Here is a 20,766-nt window from a genome sequence, read left to right on the forward strand (position 1 = left end):
CAAGATTTCTTATAAGAATTAAGGAAACATATCTTTAATAAAGATTTAGATCACGTTATTTCTACATGGAACTATGTTTGCATTTGCTGCGACAGTTCAAAACTATACACCGACGTGGATAAATGTTATTCGCCTTTTAGTAGAATGCGCTTCACAAAAGGATCTACAATCAAGCTGGTATTTAGGCTCTGGTCGGGGGAGACATATTTAAAAAGTCGAGATTCTTTTTTCAGTATGCGGAAAAAGAGGCTGTCCAGGAGAGAGAAATTTAAAGGAGATCTATACTGAAAACAGTGTTGGTACCACAGCGCGACTGAGCTTTCCCGTTACGAGATACTGGCACTAAAAGGAACACCTATTACCTATTGACTACGAACGTAATCCGTGTATTTAGTTCTGTACACCCCGTACCGCTGTCGATAGCTCAATGTAAGAGTCGGTCATATTGTTTAGGCCTATACTAAAGACGGACATGTAATGAGGGGCCTCGGAAAATTTTCTTGGGGGTAAAATTCCTAAATACGGGATCTGTGTACAGTAATTTGTATTGCGTAATATAATATGTATACAATCCAAATAACTTAGATAAGCTGATACACAAAACTCACTAATTAAGTAATTATACACTCGTGATCAAACAAATATTTTCAAATAGCTCATATAATACGAACATAATTTATTTAGCGTCATTAAGTTTTTATTCTTCTCTTTGTCAGTGCTGATATAGCTTCCAGAAACAGGAAACCAAGAGAAATGCAAACATTCTAAAGAAATTTTGCTATTTAAAAAATGTAATGTTATAGAAATGTTGTGATTGTCTTGTTGAAGGAGAGAAATGCATGATAATTATTTTAAAATAAAAATGTTAACTAAAAATCTCATTCCTTTTTCAAACGCCCCTTATCTGTATTTGTGGATTCTTAGTTTCAATAAAATACAATTGATATACTCTTTTCTTTATCTCAAAAGATATTTTGTGTAAGATTTTGAAAATCTGATATTATATTTAGTGGTGGGTAAATGCTCCAACAGGCCTGAAACCGCATAGTCTCCTGTGTTCTTTAAACCTAGTCTTTTAGTTTTGTCCTACATATGTATATGTTACCATACTTAGTTGGACTTTGTAGTCTCCGGCTTGTGAATTGTGACCTACAAAATAATTATTAGTACAGTGAAATCGTTTTTTTTTTTTTGTTTTGTTTTGTTTTGTTTTTCGTGATTTGGTGCGCTTATTTCAAATTATGATTCTCGGCAATTTTGTTTAGGTTATACGGAAAGCCAGCAAGTAGAGAGAAGAAGATCTATGTGCAATCAAAGGCCTTAGTGAATATTTGTTTTCTGATTTATTAATTTTTTCGCTATTAAACTTTTTTTAAGTATGAATGAAATATTTAAATTTTATGTCCTACGGTTGTGTCTTTTATCCTAAAGTTTATTGATCATTAATGAAAGTGAAAGATTATGAAAGAATTAGTGGAAGAAGTATGTGAGGAAATCGGAGGATCCCAAGAAAACCCATGGTCACGATGTTGTCGACCACAACAGGTACTCCTTGTGAGCGCTCTATCACAAGCCATCGTATCCCGTATCGATATTAAAGTATTTTCTCTGATCTAAAGAGTAAATTAAATTTGTTCTGTTTAAAGGATCAGTTGTGGAAATTATCCTTTAATCCAAGGATTAGGTTTCATTAAATCACAGGTTTCTGATAAATTTTTGAAACTTACTTTCTTTTCTTTCTTTCCTTATTATTCTATAGAATGTCAAATTCAAGAAATTTCCACGCGCTATTCTCGATGGATGCCAAAAAGTCTTAAGGCTCCGTACAGAAGACTACAGAGCACGCAGCTAAAATTGTAAGCTGCAACTGCAATGGTAATCAAATTAAAGTATGTTTACATTCATTCTAAAAAATTGAATAATTTAATAAAATATTATTGTAGAAGATCGATGAGCAGCAGAAAGGTAAAAACACCATTACTGTTACATGACAATATAACATAACTACATCGTTCGTTTTAGCAGCATATACCACCTAATTTAAGGTCTATATTGTCATGTAACAACTTCTAATGGAAGCTTCATTTTGGTTCTTTCATTCTATATTTGTTAACCTTTTATACTTCTCATTTTATTTCTTGTGTGAAAATCTAGAAAATGCTAGAAATATGTCATATGAACGGTAAGCGTATTGAACTTTTAGTTCTTGTGAGAACTCCAGGTTAGTTTTAACAAATCAGTATGATTAGATATAGTAAGTTCAATTTATTCTGTCTAATGGTTGGTATTTATTTTAAACTGCTTTTTAGGGGTTGCAGTACGTTCATACTCAAGATATCGTAACTTCAAACCACAGTACAGGGCTTCCCAATGTCGATGACAGCCAAATATTAAGGATAGAAAAGAAAGCTTTGGAGGTAGGTAAAATTCTTTCTGATATTTTGTGAAACAAAAAGCACGGGAGGAACAGACAATATCGTGTTGTGGATTATCTTTTCGTACCTGATAATATTACAGTGAAACATCGTTAATCTTTAGACTTAAATACATGTACTACTACTCTCCTATAGTATGCTGCCAAATGTATTAATGTCTATATGCATGTACTGTATTTGCTAACAATAGGTAAACACAGTACAGTATGGGTCGCAGTGGTTCAATGGTAGAGTGTTCATGTCTGGTGGTTCGATCTCAGCTCACGTCAAGTAAGCTTTGTGGTGGACGAGCACCGTGTACGTGGATTTTCTCTAGGTTCTGCCGTTTTCTTCCACTTTTTTACATTCCACCATTTCATTCATTCTCATCACCGTCTCTTTAAGATGATTTCATTTCATTTTTACAGTACGGTATTTTTAATTGTCACAGAGGTAGGTGACGAATGCGATTATTGATTTCTGGCCACATTTAAAACCTTCTTCTGCATTTTTCTTTCTTGTTTGTTTTTGTTTGTTTCGCCTGTCCGGATTAACAAGATTTTTTTATTGTAAAACGAAAATTAGATTCGTTGAGTTGAAACACATTAGACCTCTGAGAATTCAATGCTCACATTGTATATAAGAGTTGAGAGAAACGGTTGAGCTCAGTTTAAGCATCCACTCCACTGGTACTCCCTCTTGTTAAGGTTAAGTAAATAAATAACAAATAATAATAAAACCGTTGCAATTAAATGCAGGTATAATAACAGACTGAAGATTTTATTTCATCGGATTACAATGAGTCTGCTACCGCTGCAACTTTTTATAGTCTTCAGAATTACAACACCAAACCTTTCTCGATTACGAAACTTATCATTTGAAAGCAAATTGCACTATTGCTCAAGAAATTTCCGAGCACCCCGGATTTGAGTTACCATCTACTGTGGATATATTATTTTGGCATTAAATTTTGCCGCCGTGTCTCAGAATTACTCTTGTCTAAAACATAAAATTTGGCGATCGTTGGATCGAGATCAGAGAGATACTGGCAGATATATATCTAATTATGATTTTTAAAATGGACACGCAGAAAGACAATTTGATACAGATATTGCGTAGTCTAAACGAAAGTATGTGAAGTGAGGTATAGAAGGATATACACCATGAAGGATATATACATACAGATTGGTTGTAGAAACATAATTTCGAAAGGAAAACAAATTTTACATGTTTTGTAGTTCTTTATGCCTTGTCAATATGTTAATGTTCAATGAGCCAAAAGTATCATATTTTGAAAAAAATGAAACGAAATCTTTGAGTTTTACGTCCCACGGTTATGCCGGTTAGGCTAAAGGAGACGGTGATGATGAGAAATGCATGAAATGGTGGAATGTAGAAAGTGGGAGGAAACGGGAGAACCCCAAGAAAACCCACGAACACGGTGTTTGTCCACCACAAAGTCCACACGGTGCGAGCTGGGATCGAACCAGGGACCCCAAGCGCTCTACCACAGCCACCGCGCCCCCTATATCATATTTTGAAAAGTGCTTGTGGTGGCCTATATACTACCTTGTGTGCTCAATTGTTCAATGGAATCGGATATGTAGTGCTCGTTGTTGCTATTCCAACGAGCAAAAGTTGGGCATATGAAACCAACATAAATACTTTTCAAAATATGCTTTGGTTTTTAAAACCGTTAAATATCAAAAAGTTACAACTAACTACAAAATATGTAAAACTTGTTTTCCTTTTGAATTTCTATCACTTTATTGATCCCTTGTGTCTATATCTTTAAAAAATGTTATATTACACTTCCCACTTTTGTTTATATTATGCAATCTAGTACAAATGGTCTTTTTGAGTATGTATTTTAAGATTTATAATTAAACATATTATTGTAATATCTTTAAGTTCCTAGTCCAAATGTCGCCAAATTTTACGCTTTAGACAGGAATTCTTCTGACTCACGCGCCAAAGTTCTCATGTCAAAATAATAAGTCCACAGTAGATGATTACTCTAATCCGGGGTGCTCGAAACCTTTTGAGCGGTACTGTAAGTTAACACAATGAAAGCTACTATTGATGAAATGCTTCCTTATTTTATTTTATTTTTTCATTATCAAAGTTCTGGATACAATTAGAAGGGTATTTACAACTGTAAACACTAGCAACAGTATAACGGAAAGATAGATCAGGACTTATATAAAACTAAAGGTTTAACCCTGTAGAACTGAGGAAAACTGACAAAATTTCAGTCAGAATGGTTGGTCTCTGGATTCGAACCCGAAAACTCTCGATTATCAGGCTCAGTTTCTGTAAATATGTATGCTTCTAATTCTGACCTTATCTGTCTTTCAAGGAATTGCAAAAAGTAAGTTAACTGGAAAGATTAAAATGTGAGGAAACCTAATGAATAACTTCTTTCATATTTTTACTACTTCATATGCCGTTTGTAATGGTGTCTCAAACATTCACAATCTTTTTCTTTTATATTATTTTGGAAAAAAGATTTGAAAAAAAAAAATATCTGAATAACGCTGGATTAAATTTAGAGGAAATATACTTTTTGTGTGAAACATGAAATTCTTCTTTTTGTCTTTGTATGTCAAATGTTGGCCTTGTATCTAATATACCCTATTACAGTGTTGATCATTTCATTATTCTGTAAATTCCTGATAATATATAAGATATGTGTCCAAAAGTATCGATATCGGTGAAAAAGTACATCCCTAAGAAAGTAGTATCGGTACATCCCTAATTAATTTTAAAGATTTGGAACACTTATAACATAAACCTATCATTAAAAAAAAACACGTAGATGCGCTGAGGAAATGTACATTGGAAGCTGAAAAGGACGCTGCAAGAACGATTTTAATCTTTTCCTCGTGTTTTGTATATAATTTATGAATACCAGTTGTTGTACTAATAAAAGAAACACAGTGTTTCCACCATACATGACTTGATACAATTTTTCTCTCTGTCGAAACTTTTTAAGAAATGGAAATAGAAGAAATAGTAGAATAAGAAATTCAACTTGATCATTTACATAATAGGGTAAACAACATTTATATTGAAATATTTAAGGAATCAGCCTAAATGTCTTCTTGGATTATTTTTAGTATCTCTTTCTTGCCAGATTGTTTTAGTTTCTACTATTGTTTTATAATTTTATGATTGGGAAGACGTAACTTCATGAATGGCTGCGGTGGCTCAGTGTTAAAGCATTCACCTCTGCTGTGTAGGAGTCCCTGGCTCGATCTCAGCTCGCGTACCACATCCAGTATATACATAAATTCGATTAGAGTGAAGATGCGGGGCTGGAGCGGAAATCGAACCCGAATCCGGTTTATCGTTCCGGTGAGCTAATTACCACGCCACTCAGACCTTCGGCAGATCGCCACAAATTTTCACTCTTGAGGTAAGTGTTCAGCCTAGTGGGACCGCATGGAGTATACCTTAATTTACGTCTGTTGTGGTTATGGTATGTCAATGGACACTATAGGTGAAACAAAGTATCCGAAATGAATATGGAAAACAACGTACTTACCAGAAAATAGGAACAGTGCACGGTAAGATAACACAATTTAACAAAATTAGAATATATGATCTTTCGCATATCGTCTCATCATAGATAAGAGAAAGAAGTCAGAGAAAAAGAAAAGTATAGCGAAGAGGGAAATCTGTGTACTCGCGTGCTTGATAGATTTAATCTTTTTCTGATATATCTTTGGACTGTTTTTTTTTTTTTTTTTCGAAAAATATGTATACGAACTGTTGCAGGAAGCAGGGCCATTGCGTGGGCGGGGCAACCGGGGCGATTGCCCCGGGCGCCGCGATCAGGAGGGCGCCGGGACGACAAATCAACAAAATTCAAGGAATTCAGATCATGTTGGTAAATGATTTTTTTTAAAAGAATAATGTTAATTCAGATATTTTAATAATGATCAGGCTACGGCTAAGTAAAATTTATTAATTTATTTCATATGGACAACACAGCAGGCTTAATGCCCAGTTATAGTGTCGTGTACATAATTATCTAACATACACTATTATACATACACAAATATACGTCGTTTAATTATGCAGAAGTTATTGCCTGACAAATGTTTTGAACTTGTTTTCGGACATACTAAATACATCTACTACATGAAATCACACAATCTCCACAGAGGAGACTTAAGTAATATGTTAGTTCTTGCTTTTCTACATTAGTGTTTTAGTGTTTGCTTTTCTAGTCTTACCTGTTGGGACACGTAACCAAATAATATTTGTGAAACTAATTCTGGACAATCAATTTTACCGTTTAATAATTTATGTAAGAACAACAAGTCAAAAACCCATTTTCTTTTTCTTAATTTTCAAAACTAAAATTTTTAGTTTTCAAATTGGTTACTAAGTTACTACTATGTTACTTACTAGTTAAGTTACCCTATTGTTACTAAGTCTTCATAGGGGGCATACTTCGGATGGAAACCAGTTTTCTTGTATGCAAGCATTTTTAAAAACTTAAACTTTATATTTTCTATTACCTCAGAGTATTTAGTGACATTTGATGTCCAAACAGTACAACAGTATTCTAATTTTGACCTCACATATGAAAAATATAACCTTATAAATGTTGATTCTTTGTAGAAATCCTGTCCTATCCTATAAATTAAACCTAAGTTTCTATATGCACTACTCGTTATTGCGTCAACGTGTTGAGCAAAGGTTAATTTGCTATCAAATATAACTCCTAGATCAAATATAACTGCTAGATAACCCCTAGATCTAGTATTTGGGGTAGACAAGGAAGTGCCACTTATTGTATAGGTCAAGTTAATTGGATTTTTTTTTCCTCGTGAAAGATAAAGATTTACATTTGGACACATTCATGACTAATTTATTCTCATCACACCATATTTGAACTCTCTGTAGATCCTGTTGAAGTTTCACAGTCATCAATTGAACTTACTTTCCGAGTATAATGTGAGATCGTCGGCAAAAAGAACAACTTGGAAAGTTCTAATAACACAGAGGAATATCATTAATAACAAGAAGAAACAACAGGAGACCTAATTAGATCCTTGAGGGGCTCCCGACAGAGTTTTGAACTTGAAAATTACCGGTAATGTAAAACATCGTCTAGGATTATTCAACTGGAACTCTCTCCAGCATCTGCGAGATTTTTTTTCTTTTATCTTAGAATATAATATTTGTATCGTTATTTGTATATTCTATGCTATTACTATATTGATGTATATCAAGTTCAAAATAAACAAGAATAGCACTCGATTTCAATAATTCAAAACCTGTTTTCATTAACTTTTATATTTTAACTACAAAAGCCATTCATTTTTTAAAAATTACACAATACTAACTTCTTTTATTTTACATTCCATATTTAAAGGTAGGAGTACGGAATAAACTCTGGTTGCTTTTCATAACATATTGGTGGGAAGGGGGCTCCTGGGAATTCTCGCTTCGGGCGCTTACAACCTACGCGACCGCCCTGGCAGGAAGCCTAGATTATTACCACAAAATAGTACGAATAGAATATAAGGGATGCTGGTTGTATTGTTTTGTTGCGTGATATCGTAGTCTAATCTGGTCCAGGTTAAGGGGATCTGATACCTCTTCGCTTAGGTTTCTAACTCTCCATTTGAAAACATGTAAATTTTAATATGGTAATTTCTAACAAAGTATTACAGGTAATGACTTGAAATTTTTAATACAAATACACAAGACCCATATAAATCCAACCACGGTCTCCAATTTACGTTACATGCGTTAGATTAATTGCAATATATTCTTCAGTAAGTTTGGCAACAGAGAATAAAAAGTATGCTGCAGAGGAGAGAGGGCTGACCATCTGTTCTAGCTGCTTTTAATGTGATTCTCCCTTCTTAGTGGTTAGAATGGTCTGGACTGGAAGAGCCCAAAACCACTTCTTTCTTCCTTTCACGGTTTGTTTGTTTCTTTCACCCCCTGCAGTCACAAGAAGACAACTTGTTTCGGAAGTAGCGAAAAGCAAAACGAATGACACCACGGACGGATAAAAGGGAGGGGCGGTCACTCCCTCCGAGAACATTTGAATACTTTGAATAATCGGAGTAAGAAACTAGAAATTGCGTAATCTAATAAGAAAAGTTTGTTGAAGTATACAGATCAAGACGCATTTCAAGTGTCACAGCATTGTACTCTCCTCTCCTCTCCTCCCCTCCCAATTCCCATCTGAAGAAGTTCTCTTTTGTTTCTCTGTTCCATATTAGCCTTTACACTTACACTTTCACTATCCAGTATTGATTTTGACCTTACCATCTGCACAGCAAAGCGAGCAAGGTTTACGAGTCCTTCCTGCCCCTTTTTCTGCTCCCTTTTTTAAAAATTGCTAATTATAATAAAATTTATCGAAAACAATTCATCCCAACGATGAAGACTTATACACATTCATTATTGCAATCTTAAAATAAACTCGCCGTCTGTCGCGTACGCTAGCGATCTAATATATACGAATAGATGAAAAGTTAGTTTGAAGCCTTATGTATTGTTTTTCTGTAAGTAAGTCCGAATTCATACTTGTTTCTATTGTTGCATCGACAAAAGTGAGTGCCAAATCGATTTAGGCTCGTTGGTCTTTGCGAGGTCCCTAAAGATGCAAGGCCGTGGACAGTCGCCCACCACTTGAAACGCCTCTGCACTAGAGGTCTGCACGTCCTTGGACCTACAAAGCATGTATCACTTGGGGCCCGGGAGGGGTTCGGGCAGTAGCGTCATTTCAGATTTGGCTTGGAGGGGCAAGACCCCTTGATATATGTAAAATTTCGCGTTTTTCACTGACTTACTACTATTCTATTGATAAAATCTATATAAATCTCAAACTCAGGAGGGCAAATGCCCCTCCCTGCCCCCCTAAATGACGCCCCTGGGTTCGGGCTGTGAATTTTAAAATATACAAATATATTTCTCGGACTTTTTCGGGCCTAACTTTGTAAATATAGTGTAAAACGATACAAATTGCACCGTTCTTTCTGGAGGACTTTTAAAACACAGCTGCAAAATCAAACCGCGAATTGCTGTAAATAAAAATATAATTTTGCATTAATAATTAAGTTTCTGTAATTCGGGCTTATTTCGAGCTCATTTGATTATCACAGAGCTCAGTCCGGGCTCGGGCCTAAATGCTAAGACATATTTCGGACTCGAGTCGGGCCTCACATTGTAAATTCACGGGCCGGGCCCGGGCTGAAAATTCCGACCCATGCAGACCTCTGCTCTGCACTCTCACACATTCCTTCCTAGTCCAGAAAATCTCCTCCCCTCCGCATCGTCAATAATGGTAAATTTGTTCCTCGTATATTTGCTTATTATTGTAAGAGAAGTTCAGACCAGAACTCTAAAATTTGTTCGTTCTCTGGGGTAATGTGAGTAATGCAAATTAAAAAAGATATGCGTAATATACAAATGTCAGAAAAACTTGATATCAACTTGAATAGACCTTTTACGTAATGTTTATTTTAGAAATAATAAACTTGTGCAAATATATCGAGGCATCTGAAATTTAATGTTAAATAGTGGCGAGTGAGCCAGAAGGGGCGTGCACTATTCAGTTAGTCAAAGAACTCATATATGTAGCTTGAAAACTACTACTATTTACACCAATATTGAATTAGACAAATTTGTAAAAAGTAGGATAACTATAGTTGGAAATAGTGTGTGTATTTTTTTAAGAGGAAACCCAGTACATTCTCGATAAAATAATAATAATTTTCCTCTCTTCAATCATAGGTTAATGCGCAAGAAGGAAATTTAAAAACTTTTCTCTCTCCTGGGAGAGCTGTTTTATAATTTGATAAGGTCTCTTCTTCGGAACTGCATCTATCCTTGGTCGGGCCGCGGTTGCTCAGTGGTAGAGCGTTCACCTCTAATGCATGGCGTCCTTAGTTCGATCTCAGCTCGCACCAAGTGAACTTTGTGGAGGACAAACACCATGTGTGTGGGTTTTCTCGGGGTTCTCCCGTTTCCTTCCACTTTCTGCATTCCATCATTTCCTTCATTTCTCAACATCACTAGCTCCTTTAACCTACCAGGCATAACTGTGGGACGTAAAACTTATAGATTTTTCTATCCTTGGTCTTCCACTTCCTGGTTTTTCTTCTGCCTTTTCCTCTATCAACACGGTGGTCCGATCGGAGTGTCGAATAAGATAGGCAAGCATGCTGTTTCTTCTCTTTCCTATTATCTTCATGATCTGTCGTCCTTCACTAGCTTCCTTTAGTACGTCTTCATTCCTTCCCTTATTATTATTATTATTATTATTATTATTATTATTATTATTATTATTATTATTATTATTATTATTATTATTATTATTATTATTATTATTATTATTAATCTTTCCACGGGTACATCTCGCTTTTGTGGCAAGATTCGCCCATTCTAAGGTTTTTTAAACTTTCGCTCTTGATTATAAAAATATTATACATTATAAAGGTCTATACAAAGAAATGTATAGGTCTACATCCTATAAATAGTATATACACACATTCTATCATTATAAAAATAACATAATCTTACAAAGAGAAATTATCAACGAAATACCTCACTACTATCAAACAACATTTGTACTGTGTATATATTTATATTAATTATATAGACTGTCATGTCTTTTAATCACATGGCTACCCAGCTTGCCTCACGACGATGGGCAGACGCCAATAATTTGAGTATTCTAGCAGGGAATCGAACCTAGAACCAGGCGATCAGGAGTCGAACGCTCTAACCACTAGACTATGGAACCCCATTGAATGACTATAAGGATAACATTCAAATGATTCTACAAAAAACAATTATCAACGAAATATTTCACTACATTTCTAATACTAACGACATTTATACTGTTGATACATTTATATTAATTACTTTATGAAAACAGGTAGAATGACTCTATATCTAAAATTAAAATGATCCTACAAAAAGCATTTTTTTTCCAACGAAATACCTTACTATTGTCAAACAACATTTATACTCTGTGTACACATTTATATTAATTACATTATAGAAAGAATAGAATGATTATATGCCTGAAGTTAAATCATCCAAAAAACAATTATCAATAAAATATCTTAATATTATACGAGGGCTGTCTAAAAAGTATCCGACCTTTGGCCAGAAAAATAGTTGCGAATACCTGACAGATTTGGGACCCTAATCCCCTTCAAAGTAGGCCCCTTGTGCTTCCACACACTTAGCCCACCGATCCTTCCACTGCTGGAAACACCGCTGGAAGTCTTCTTTTGAAATGTTGTTCAGCTCCGTCGTCGTGTTCCGCATTATGTCTTCTCTACTCTCAAAACGGGATCCCTTCAGAGGCGTCTTCAATTTTGGAAACAACCAGAAGTCACAAGGAGCCAGGTCTGGAGAGTAGGGAGGTTGGCGAACGGTTGTAATTCCATGTTTGGCTAAGAACGTGTGGATCAATTGGGATGAATGTGCTGGGGCGTTGTCATGATGGACGTGCCTGTTCTTCGCTGTCCACATGTCTGGTCTTTTGCGCCGGACTGCGTCACGGAGTCGCCTGAGAACATCTTGATAGTACTCCTTTGTCACTGTTTGTCCTTCCGGTGCGTACTCGTGATGCACAATTCCACGGGCATCGAAGAAAACAGTCAGCAACACCTTGATTTTGCTTCGCACCTGCCGCGTTTTCTTCGGCCTTGGAGAATCGGGATGCTTCCATTGAGACGATTGTTGTTTTGTTTCTGGGTCGTACCCGTACACCCATGACTCATCTCCAGTTATCACGGTATTCAGATACCCAGTGTTGGTGGTGTCCAGAAGGTCCTGTGCAACGTCAAAACGGGTGTCTTTTTGTTCCTGAGACAACAACTTGGGTACAAATTTAGCAGACACTCGTTTCATGTTCAAATCGTCACGCAAAATTGCATGTGCAGAATCTTTACTCACTCCAACATCTTCTGCAATCTCCCGCACTGTCAAACGGCGATCTGCCATCACCAAATTTCGCACCCGCTCAACAACAGCTGCATTCCGAGCAGTTTGGGGCCTGCCGCTACGCTGCTCACTCTCGACTGATATGCAGCCATCTTTGAATCGGTTGAACCATTGTTTAATTTGTGTTACACCCATCGCATCTTCTCCAAACACCTGCTGAATCTTACGAATTGTTTGGCTTTGAGAATCACCCAGCCTTTGACAGAATTTGATGCAGTATCTTTGCTCAATTCGTTCAGTCATCTTGCGAGAAACACTAAATCCGACGAACACTACCAACAGCACCTCACTTCGCGACCACCAGCTCACGACTGGCACACGCGAACGCGGTGAAAAAATTCAAGCATGCGCATTAAGGTTCCTCCTTCCACCGTGCACGGTGGCGCCGCCTGAGAATCACTACTTTGCGTGGAAAAAATTAAGGTCGGATACTTTTTAGACAGGCCTCGTACACTGATTACATGTACTGTACACTTTGTATACTACCAATACACTAATTTCTGAAAATTGAATAAAAATATTGTATATATGAAATATTACATTGACCCCACAAAACCAATTTTTGCCAAGTCTAATACCATCTTTCAAAGACATTACTTTTAGTTTTATTACAAAGTAGAGCATTTATAGCATCTTATACGAGAAGAATATAGAACTTCTTATCATGATAAAGTACATTTAACACAAATACGTTATTTATATACAATATTTTTGTTCGACCCAATTTGTTAATACAAACTACTGCTCCTGTTGTCTTTTTACATTTACTGTCTTCGAGTTGATTTTTGTTTGTCGAACACTAAGGTTCACGACGGAGAGGAAGTGACTGCTCCAACCGAGAATCAACAATTCCAGGGAGTATGACTGCTATTTCTATAGACAACCGACAAAAGGGCAAAGCTGCCCAAAACAAGTTTTTGAAAAAAAGGAAAAAAGAAAGAAAATTAGAAGGAAAGGAACAGAGGCGACATTGGTTTTTAGCCTGAAGCGCTCATAAATCACTACTACGTGTCGCGAAGACTAGTAGGGCTAGAGGTTCAGATGGCTCTCAATTCCTTCAAAAAGATCTATCCATATACTATATACAGCATAGTTGCCAAACTTATTGAAGAATATATTGCAATTAATCTAACGCATGTAACGTAAATTGGAGACCGTGGTTGGATTTATATGGGTCTTGTGTATTTGTATTAAAAATTTCAAGTAATTACCTGTAATACTTTGTTAGAAATTACCATATTAAAATTTGCATGTTATCAAATGGACAGTTAGAAACCTAAGCGAAGAGGTATCAGATCCCCTTAACAACGGTTGTGTTGCTTCTTTATCTGCTCGTTCCTTTCTGATGAATTCAACACTGTTCATCATTTGGGTATTCGGCTGACTTTGGTGCATTCTGTATTAGTCCTTTTGTTAGCCTTTAGAAGAAGTAAACATTCTCCTGAAAAATTGTACAGCCCATGTGAGTTGTATTTCTGATCACCCCTGCAATTTTCCGTTGCGTAATGGCCAATTTATGATCAATATGCAGCACGTCCTTGAGATACAAGTCTATGGTACATTCGTGCTTATGAGAGTCGAATCTTAATTTGTATGGTCATCTCTTTGTTCACTACATGTTTGTGCTGTTCCATCTGTGCTGTTAACTCCACGTATTCCCGGCCTTTGATTGTCATCAGACACCGAACAACACACAAGTAACCAGCGATTAGAGCAAGAGTTTGAAGTATTACTAGGGCAGTACTCCGATTTTAATGTGTTTTTCACAGATGGTTCGAAAGGTAAGAATTCTGTTAGCTTTCTTTTGTCACATAGGAGAATAGTTTAAACTTTAGTGTACATGGTTTATTTTCAATATTCACTGCTGAAATAAGAGCAGTTAAGCTTGCTCTTCATCTTATTGTAAAGACTCTACGCCCCACTGAGTATTCGGCAGATTCTCGTAGAATGTCCAGAATATTCAGATATCATTTACGACTACCAAAAATTCTTAGTGAGATTTTTTTGGAATAATGAGATCTTTAGTGATGTATTCTCACTTTTGTTCATAAGATTGGAGTCTCATGTTTTCTTTTTAAATTTTCCCTGCTGTGTGTTTGTGTTGCTATATTCTGTTATTTTCTAGTTACATATATATTTCGTATTTATTATTTACACTGTAGCCTTTTCATGAACGCTTGTGTTAATTTCCATATCTTTTTTTAAAAAAATCTGCAGCATGTGTCTCCCATTGATCTTATCGTGACGGTGACAAATATCCATGTTGCTGATGTCCTTATTAGATTATAATAAGATGCCAATTAATCAATTCAATATAACAACTACGCAAGAGAATATACAGGGTGATCCGGAAGTGAGCGTAACCCCTCCCCATTAGTTTCAACAGTATAGTGTTAATTATGGTAGTGTTAGTTATCTGCACACAGTTACCTTCAAGTCTTAAGAGTCTTAAGAAAGATAAACATCTGTATGATCACCATCCATGTCGTAACACAGCTCAATTCTGCGCCAAGTTCTCGCAGATGTATTGCGGAGATACCCTGGAGTCACGAGGGTAAAAACAGCAGAAAACAAATCTACATAGATAGCAATGTTGTCGGACAATGCCAAGCAATCTTACCAGACAGGGCCAAGCATTGTTATCAGACAAATGTGGGTAAAACCTAAAACCGTCAGAAAACACCAATTAGGGGCGTACTTCCGGACCACGCAGTATATATATAGCTCTTATTGTTATTATTTCCTATAATTGTAAATTTTATGTTTTACTTCAGGATTAATTAATTACTCCTTCCGTCTTATGCATCCGTATCATTCTGTTTCTTCTTTCTACTGCTACACTCTCTCCATTTTCAACCTGGCAAATGTACCTGCATGTTTTTTATCTGTTGTAGTGTGTATTTAAATAAACCTTCTAATTTTACTATTTTTATTGTAATATTATTTATTTTCAGTTGATGATTTCGATTGTATCCCTGCAGTGTTCTTCAACAGAATTTGTGTTGAGGGTTTTTAAAGTTTTTTTTATTCTTTTAAAAAAATAAACCTTCGTACGTACTTAAATACTAAAACAGATACATGTGAGGGCACTAAGTCTCTTAATTTTTTTAGCCAATTAGTGAACACAAAAGTATTTACGTATTCTTCTGAAGAAATATATATATATATATATATATATATATATATATATATATATATATATATATATATATATATATATATATATAACACCTGTGATGCAGAAACAAAATAATGAGTTTTGTGTGCCACAGGTGATCTGTTTTTTGCAGAAGAATATGTAAATAGTTGTTTGTAATCATTCTTCACTAGATAGAAAAGAGAGGCAATAGGAAGAAAAATATATTACGCTCACAAAGAAGTTATGTCAAATTTCGACCCTACAACAGAAGACACAATGTTGTAAAGAAATACATATTTCGAAAATCAGAAATAATCTCCAAAGCTGGACCAGACCATGGATCCTCGAGAGATATTTTCCAGTGCGTGAATCGCCTTCATGGAGGGGTCGGAATGCCGTCCCTGCAAATGGTAATCTAACGATTGAAAGAAATGATAATCTGACAGTGCGAAGTCTGGAGAAGTGAGCATTGCATTAGCATTTCCTAACCATGTCGGATAATGGTGTCATTAGTGACCCTAGCAACATGTGACTTCGCGTTGTCCTGAAGCAAAATAACACCTCACCGATTGACCAACACTCGCTCCACGGTTTTCAGTTTACACTTTCAAACTACCTTATCTACGTGAAAAATTTAAAACTTAAAGTCGTAAAATAAAGAGCTCATTGGCAAATGTAATGCGCACCAATGGCGGGGTAAATTTATTCAATTTATTTTATACAACAATGGACTTGAGTATCAACTATCAGAACAGAGAGAGAGAGAGAGAGTATACGTGGTCTGTTGTTACGTAATAACTCATTATTTATTATTATTATTATTATTATTATTATTATTATTATTATTATTATTATTATTATTATTATTATTATTATTATTATTATTATTATACTACCTATATAAAATAAGCATTTGAAATGAACAGTTATATATTACTTTACTCTTGAATTAGCATCATACCATGTTATTTTCCGTTTACTTCCATTTCGTGATTACCTAATTCAAACGTTGTACGCAATAATAGGCAAACAATAAATATTGCGAAGCCGAGAATTGCAACAATATATTGTAACATAAGAAATGATGAATAAAGTTGCTGGTAATCTACGAATTTAGTTTGTACTCGATTGTAATACATAGCATAATTGTACTACCTCTGCATAAAAAGGGTGTGCATTAAATTAGCGTAGAATTGCTGTTTCCATTTTTTTAATTTTTTTTTTTTTAAATCGATCCAGTGTCTCTAGAAAAGGTTCCATCTCATCCATTAACCCTACATTCAAACAAGAAGTGGTAATTAATAATTTCTGTTTTGGCGTTAATCGCGATAGAGCAGAAACGATAATGGATAGCGACAAGCGAATTTTTGGAATAGATTCAGGGTCTCAAGAAAAGATAACCGTCATCAGCCGCACCTCTCTACTAAAAGTGGAAGTGATAAAAATATACTCTACTTCCGGTCTCAATATTAATTCTATAGAACAAAATCAGTAAGAGATAACGAGAAGAGGTTTCTTAAAATCAATTTAGCGTCCCAACAATAGGCTTCATCTCCTTTGTTAATCCTATATTCAAAACAAGTAATAGAAGACAGTCGTATTCGGTTTCAGTATTGATTGTCATAGAGTAAACACAGTAATAGATAGCGACAAGTGATTTTTTTTGGGATCAGATCTGAAGAAAAAGTACTACCTCCAGATGTATCTCTCTACCAAGACTAGAAGTAGTAGAAATTTACTACCTCCTTCGGTTCCAATATTGATCTCAATAGAGCACAAACCGTAAGAGATAGCGGAAAGCAGTTTCCTGGAATCGATTAGGCGTCCCAGTAATAATTTTCATCTTAAATGTACGGCTTCCAGGTTCAACACTGATCGTTATACTGAGAAACGGTAGCGGTCAACCAACAATAATGGCCTCGTAGAGTATCATAAAAGAACCCACTTCTTATTGAGCATCAGCACTCTGTCCAAAAACGGATCCTTTCCTTGACGAGACAACAACAAAACACGGGCGTTTGCTCATGTCGCTTTGTGAGGCGCAGTCAATTCATGTAGACACACACCGTCCCAGTTTGTATCCTTTGCTAGTCTTGTGAAGGTGTTGGAGAATGGTTTCTGCTCTGCAATTGAATTCTCGCAGTGCTCGCGTGTTTGGTCATTATTGGACTCCGCATGTATTAATTACTACCATTATATCATTATCTATGTGTGTTAGTGTGTAAGATATTAAAATGTTTATTCTGCGTATTATGTTTTACTTTCTGTTTGGTATCGTTCTTGAAACATTAGGGACATGACATGACTGCAATGAAATCTTAACCTTCTCACCATATTAAATACGTTTGTTGGTAAGAGCATATCGATGGTTGTATACCTTGAAAAATTACATTAAAATGTGCTAAATAGAATCGCGCTAATACAATGTAAACGATTATGTAATTAGATAGTGTTAATACATATTTAATTAAGGGTTATATGTTGTAAATTGTATTAAGTGGTGTCGTAAAACTAACATACTAAAAGTTACTCTATTTTATGTTGCAGGAACTGGATGAAGTATTTTATTCTCAGATACTTTGTGAAGTGAAGGTAGAAGATGAACAAAACAGAGACGATGCTAGTTTATCTTCCGTTAAGGTAAATATTGAAAAGAAAAAAAGATTTAAATTGTTAATCCTATAATGGGCTGAAAGGTAAAGTACAAATAATTAACATTCGTATAGCTACTTCTCGTTTAAAATATGTAAGGTTAACCTAAAGAGTATAGTTTACTTTTCTTGTTCCTTTGTTTTTAGTACAAAATGCATACGTTTTTTTTTTTTTTTTTTTTTTTTTTAAAGAAAGGGAAAACTTAAAAAAAATAAATGAAATTCTTTAGCTTAACGTCGTCCCATGATTATCTCTTTTAGGGTAAAGGAGACAGATAATTAACGAAAGTAAATGATCTTGCGCTCTTTCACAGGGAATCGAATCCAGTACCATGTGTACCAAAGGCCCACACCCTAACCACACTAGACCAGCGGGGAGTGATATATATATAATATGGCGCTAAATTCGTTGTACAAAAGCAGAGAGGTGATTCCTGAGAGCAAAACAAACAAAAAAAAGTTCTAATAAACATAGGGCGAAAATCGCTTCGTTTACGTGTTATAAGCTGCCGAAAGCGTGGGAAAACAAACTTTAGAGTTAAATATTGCACAAAATACTGAGCGTAGACGTGATGCGGCATGATATCATCAAAGGATCCTAACCTGCTCTATCCAAATTTGCAGTTTTCAGATTTGTGCAATGGCGGCACAAGGGATTCCCCAAAGGACGTTAGGGATTCACGGACATTTTATGACGTAAATTGAGTTGACAAGAGTATGTAAAAGACGCCTCACTACCTGGAAATAATACCACATGGCAGGTCAATACACATACATGCGGATAAAAGATGGCGGCTAAGGTAATGATCACGGTGCGTGGTTGCATACCTCCTTAAAAAGTACTAGTAAAGATGTTGTGCAAGATTTCACTGGAAACGTCACGTCGCTACAATGAAAAAAATATGTACAATACAAGCCGATAGGCAATAGAAAATAAAGAAATTCCGATTGCTAACCTGCTCATATTAATGATATCGCAACACTTTTGAGAACGCGTCTACCTTTAATACTACAGGAATTGAACAAGTACTACTATTAAGAGACAAACAAAGAACGCGTAATAATAATAATAATAATAATAATAATAATAAACATAACTGTTTGAGCACATTCATTTCGATCAGTACATCACACAAATGAGACTAAGAGTACATTCTTTTTCTCAATCAATAACAGATCGTCATGAAAAGAATTCGGATGTCATTAATATGAGCAGATTAGTAATCTCAATTTCTTCATTATCTGTTAGCTATCGACTTGTGTTATACGTATTTTCACATTGTAGCGACGTGACGTTTCCAGTGAAATCTTGCACAACGTCTTTACTACAGTCGGCGAGAACTATCTTGGCAGTGACGTCAACGCTCTCAGTTTCAAGGCTACCAACTTACGCTATTCACAAATGCTGCTTAGATGGTACACTGAACGCTTCGCACGTCACGTTGTAACTACAGTTTAAAATAATGCTGGTAGCGAAGTAGAGAGAATTTAGATAACAATGTATTTGAATAATACTAGCATATATATGTGCATTGTTACGACAAAGAAAGAAAAAAAATAAGATTAGACCCTATATTTATGTATGTCGTCAAACGACAATATCTTTCCTTCAATATATTTCCAATAGAATTTTATTTTTTAAACCTAAATCCCAACATGCACAGTATTTGTTGTAATGGCCACTCAGAACCTTTGAAGTCAATGCTTTTCTTAAGTTCGCACAATAATTTATTTAAGGTGGCGACAATGCCTTCAGCATAGAGATTGTGAATTGTTCTACGAACTACTACTTCATCGAAAGAATCTAAATTTATTTGTCTTTTCTGTGTATTTGGCCTTGCTTTACAGGATGTTACGACGGGTTGTCCAGACGTTACTCCTTCTCTTTCACAATTCGCCACACGGATCTCTTACTGACACATGTTGCTCGGGAGGTTTCATGAACACTGTCAGATTTATTAGTGTTTGCTGCAAGAAAAGTTGTAAACATTAAAAACAATGTCTCCTGCATCATAATGCAATGGCTTGCCTTTCTTTAAGGTACTATCACCTATTCTTATACACAAAATTTCGAGAACGAGAATAAAACAAAGGACACCTTTCACCAGTCAGCACAGACTGTACAGCCCTACACGAAGAAAACACGCGCTTTTCAGTTCATTTCATTTCGCTTTTGTTTTTTAATTTGTTTGTGTTTTTCCTGGAAGTGCTGTTCTTATGTCCTATTGGTAAATGTTATACTTTTCGAAGCTACATTCACTAATCCCCACGTTCTGTTTCCGCGACCAGGAAATACGTTCACATATCATCCTCTAACTCAAGAACCGTGATAGGTAAAGACATGGGAGTTTCTTTAAAATAAACTTTGGACTTCCCTTCCCATTTCGTCCACAGCATGTTTGTGTCTATCTTCAATAGAACGAAAGTTTCTAGCATGTTGAAATCTGAGTGTTGTTAGAACAGAATAAACATAAATGGCTATCATTTAAAATTATTTTCCACATACTTATAATATAAAATTCAAATATAAAACAACCATGTTCTTCATGAAAGTTATATAAATATAATA

The 20,766-nt window shown here is 35.5% G+C and overlaps 1 protein-coding gene across 4 annotated transcripts in view; it reads left to right on the top strand.

Annotated features, from left to right (window-relative positions):
* LOC145664222 (uncharacterized) overlaps positions 1-20,766 on the top strand; it is a 74,398-nt gene that overhangs the window by 17,445 nt on the left and 36,187 nt on the right. For 3 of the 4 annotated variants that reach the window (XM_081730679.1, XM_081730681.1, XM_081730680.1), the window contains exons 3-4: positions 2,310-2,417; positions 18,094-18,186. In XM_081730679.1, coding sequence (XP_081586805.1) covers positions 2,310-2,417; positions 18,094-18,186 — 201 coding nt within the window. Of the gene's footprint in view, positions 1-1,754; positions 1,876-2,309; positions 2,418-18,093; positions 18,187-20,766 lie in introns of those variants that run through there. The other variant, XM_081730682.1, reaches the window with a different exon arrangement.

The sequence above is a fragment of the Thermobia domestica genome, chromosome 11, assembly GCF_964235325.1.
Source record: "Thermobia domestica chromosome 11, izTheDome1.hap1.1, whole genome shotgun sequence".
NCBI classification, from domain to species: Eukaryota; Metazoa; Arthropoda; class Insecta; order Zygentoma; family Lepismatidae; genus Thermobia; species Thermobia domestica.